The 3,046-nt window shown below is 35.5% G+C and overlaps 1 protein-coding gene across 1 annotated transcript; it reads right to left on the bottom strand.

The window, feature by feature from the left end:
- Positions 1-246: 246 nt before the first annotated feature.
- Positions 247-1,799, bottom strand: LOC120168415 (protein PSK SIMULATOR 1-like). The gene has a single exon (XM_039177098.1). The coding sequence runs from the start codon at positions 1,742-1,744 to the stop codon at positions 332-334; it is 1,413 nt and encodes a 470-aa protein (XP_039033029.1). The 5' UTR covers positions 1,745-1,799; the 3' UTR covers positions 247-331.
- Between the last annotated feature and the right edge of the window lie 1,247 nt (positions 1,800-3,046).

Genomic DNA, 3,046 nt, shown 5'->3' with positions numbered 1-3,046 from the left:
GGATGAGACATTAAATCCCTTAAAATCAAAAATTTGAATATTGATATTTACGAATGACACAAACTAAATGCGAATGATCGTCCCTATGATGAACTTTTGCAAAACTCGATCCGGAATATACATTAAATTCCATGCAATATTCTGAGATTTTACTCGCTTCATTTCAGTTTATATTATACCATATACAGATAAAGGGTTAGAATTGAAGAAAAAAAAAACCCTGAAACTCAGTTCAATCTAAAACAAAAAAGCTCATCATATAGAAATTGCAGAAACCAAAACTAAATCTGAAGCCGAAGAAATTAAAAGATTAAGCCTATTTGTTTCCTAATTATCTGCAACTTTGTGAATTCAGCAACCCATTAAAGTTGCTGCACTCGAATAAGGCCTTTGCTGTCATTTCCCTTTCGAATCTCCAGATGTAATTCAACCCCACTAGCAGCTCAGTAATGGCTGCTTCAGTCTTTTCTTTGTCTGCAAAGAAGAGGCTTTGCAAACGAAGAACATTCATTTTGGGCAACAAATTCTGATGCTCAAAGCTCCTTTCACTTTGCCATTTGATCATGTTGTGTGCCAATGGCGATAGCCAACCCAGGATGTTCCTCAAAGCTGCTCTCCATTCTCCGGCAAGCACCGGATCACTCGCCGAGAACCCTACTCCTTTTAGGCTACCCCTGAGAGACGATCGAATACTGCTAGGCAGCATCGAATAAAGATCGTCTCTCGCATCGGCGCCTACGAAATGCAGCGACTTGATCATCTTCTCCATTACGATGATCAAATTCGCATAGTGCAAAGCCAGCCCTGAGCCACCTAACGTACTTGGATGAGGTGTAATAAGCTTCGAGTTTGACTCGAAAAACCTGACTGCCATATTCTTCTTTTCTTCTTGCTTTGAACAACTCCTCAATGGGCCTGATACGAAGCTGAAAGCATCGGCGTTTTCCGTCGGATGTACGGTTGCTGAAGCCGATAGGGTTCGAGATAAGGAAGGGGGATACTCGAAGCCAAAAACAAGCTTCATTCTTCCCAAAACAGTGAAAGCCGTTGTAACAAGCATGGGAACAACCTTGTCAAAGCTTTTGTTCCAGAAAGATCTGTCTTTTAAATACTTAACCTCTTGCTTTTGCCAGAAAAGCTTTTGCTGTAGATCAACAATCATTTGCCCTTTGGTTGAAGATTCATATTCTTTACACTGAAATGACTTTCTCAAACCGTTCTCAATTGTAGATAAATCCTCCATTTCTTTGTACAAAGCTACCGTAATGGTCACGTACTTGTCCATCTTCGTCTTTTTAGCTTCCATCTCTTTGGAACTCAGAACCCAGCCATGGCTATCGTGACCCGAGTTGGCGAACTCATCGAACCACCGATCGAAACACCGGAGATTCGGATCCTGGCACTTTTTGCTCATCCTGGAAATAGATTTTGCTACCAGCCTGAGACTTTCAGCCATTTCAGCACACGCCAGTCCCAACATGAAAGACTCATCGTTGGATACAATCTTGCGGACTCCTTCGAGAGATATGGATTCATCACGGAGACAAATCATGTTCTTGTCCGAGAGACAATTCCAAAGATGCAGAAGCTTCGACATAAGACCGGCAATTTCAAAGCATAAAACTCCAACGTTTGATTTATTATTATGCTTTGAAGCTTTGGAATTGGGTATCGAAGATCTTGCAGTATCCAGGGTGTTGGATATGGTTTCCTTGACTTTTATCAACCAAGTTTCAAGAGCCATGGATTTCGTTTCTGGAAAAAGAATCAAGAAAGAAGAAGACGAAACAGATGAAAAAGAAAGGGTGAGTTAGTGGAGTGGAATAAAAATTCTTTTAAAAAGAGAAATGATTGAAGAGATAAGAGGATAATGGCGAATGAGAGAAAGCTTGAGAATTTTGCAGATTTGAAGGTCGTGGGACGTTGAGACCATTGCCCATTATAGAAATAGCAAAGCCATTACAAACAGTTGGTAAAAGTACAGTAAAACAAACTATTTTGTGGTTCAATAATTTAGCTTAATCAAGTCAAATGCCAGTTGAGTAAAACAAACTTTTTTTTTTTTTGTAAACCAAGCCCATATTTGTTTCTCCAAATTTAGATTTATAATTACTACATTGACTAAAACTATAGTATCAATCAACTCCACAAAGCTACAACGTTATTTTACTAAAATTTATTATGGAAAATGATTAAAGATATTGTCAAAATTTTTATTTGCAATTTGCTCGGTCACTTTTTCGAGAACCAAACAAAAAGTTTGTTTTCCTTTCGAACAAAAATGTCGTTAAGGCATAAGGGTTATACACGGATAAACCTTAATAACACTTATATGTGGAGCTCCCAAATTTTTAGGTCATGTGACATATGACATGTTACACTTGTATATGGACGGATCTGATCAACTAATTAGAGTTAATTTTGATTTTAATAATTTCTAAATTTTAGTATTTATTTATTAGTAAGATGTAGAGTTGGTGTTGTATTTTATACTATAATCATGTTTTGGATTTTATAAAAAAAATCTTAGTAATAAAAATGAGTGTTGTTTTCTTTAGATATTTGGATTTTGAACAGTTGCATCTATAGGACGTGTATGCATTATCATGGTTAAAAGAGATTATAAATAGATATTATCTTATAATCCCTAATATATTAAAAATAACTATAAATAATAACTGAGGATTAATTCATTTAAACTTTTATTTGTTAAAATTATATATTGAATTTTATAAGTTTATCAATTTTTTTTGTTTTTAGTTGCTTTCTTTTGATTTATGCCCAATCAAAATATTTTCTTTTTGCACGAACCAACTTATTTCAGTGGTCAATGGAATCGATGTTTTTAGAGGTCACGGGTTCGGGCACTAATGATTGCAAGGGTGATTGAACGTTCATTGTCAAATGGTTAAGAGTACTTAGAATAGATACTACTTTATAATCACATTAACTTACTAAAACAATTCTTTTTGAATAGATTGAAATATGATTGTACATAAATTCAATAGGTTAGTCCCTTTTTTCATTTCGTGGTTTAATAATGAAA

Source organism: Hibiscus syriacus, unplaced genomic scaffold, assembly GCF_006381635.1.
Source record: "Hibiscus syriacus cultivar Baekdansim isolate YM2019G1 unplaced genomic scaffold, ASM638163v2 tig00003041_pilon, whole genome shotgun sequence".
Taxonomy (NCBI): Eukaryota; Viridiplantae; Streptophyta; class Magnoliopsida; order Malvales; family Malvaceae; genus Hibiscus; species Hibiscus syriacus.
This window is presented reverse-complemented; position numbering and strand designations above follow the sequence as displayed.

Coding starts and splice junctions, on each gene's coding strand:
- LOC120168415 (XM_039177098.1), bottom strand. CDS start 1,744: ATGGCTCTTGAAACTTGGTTGATAAAAGTCAAGGAAACCATATCCAAC.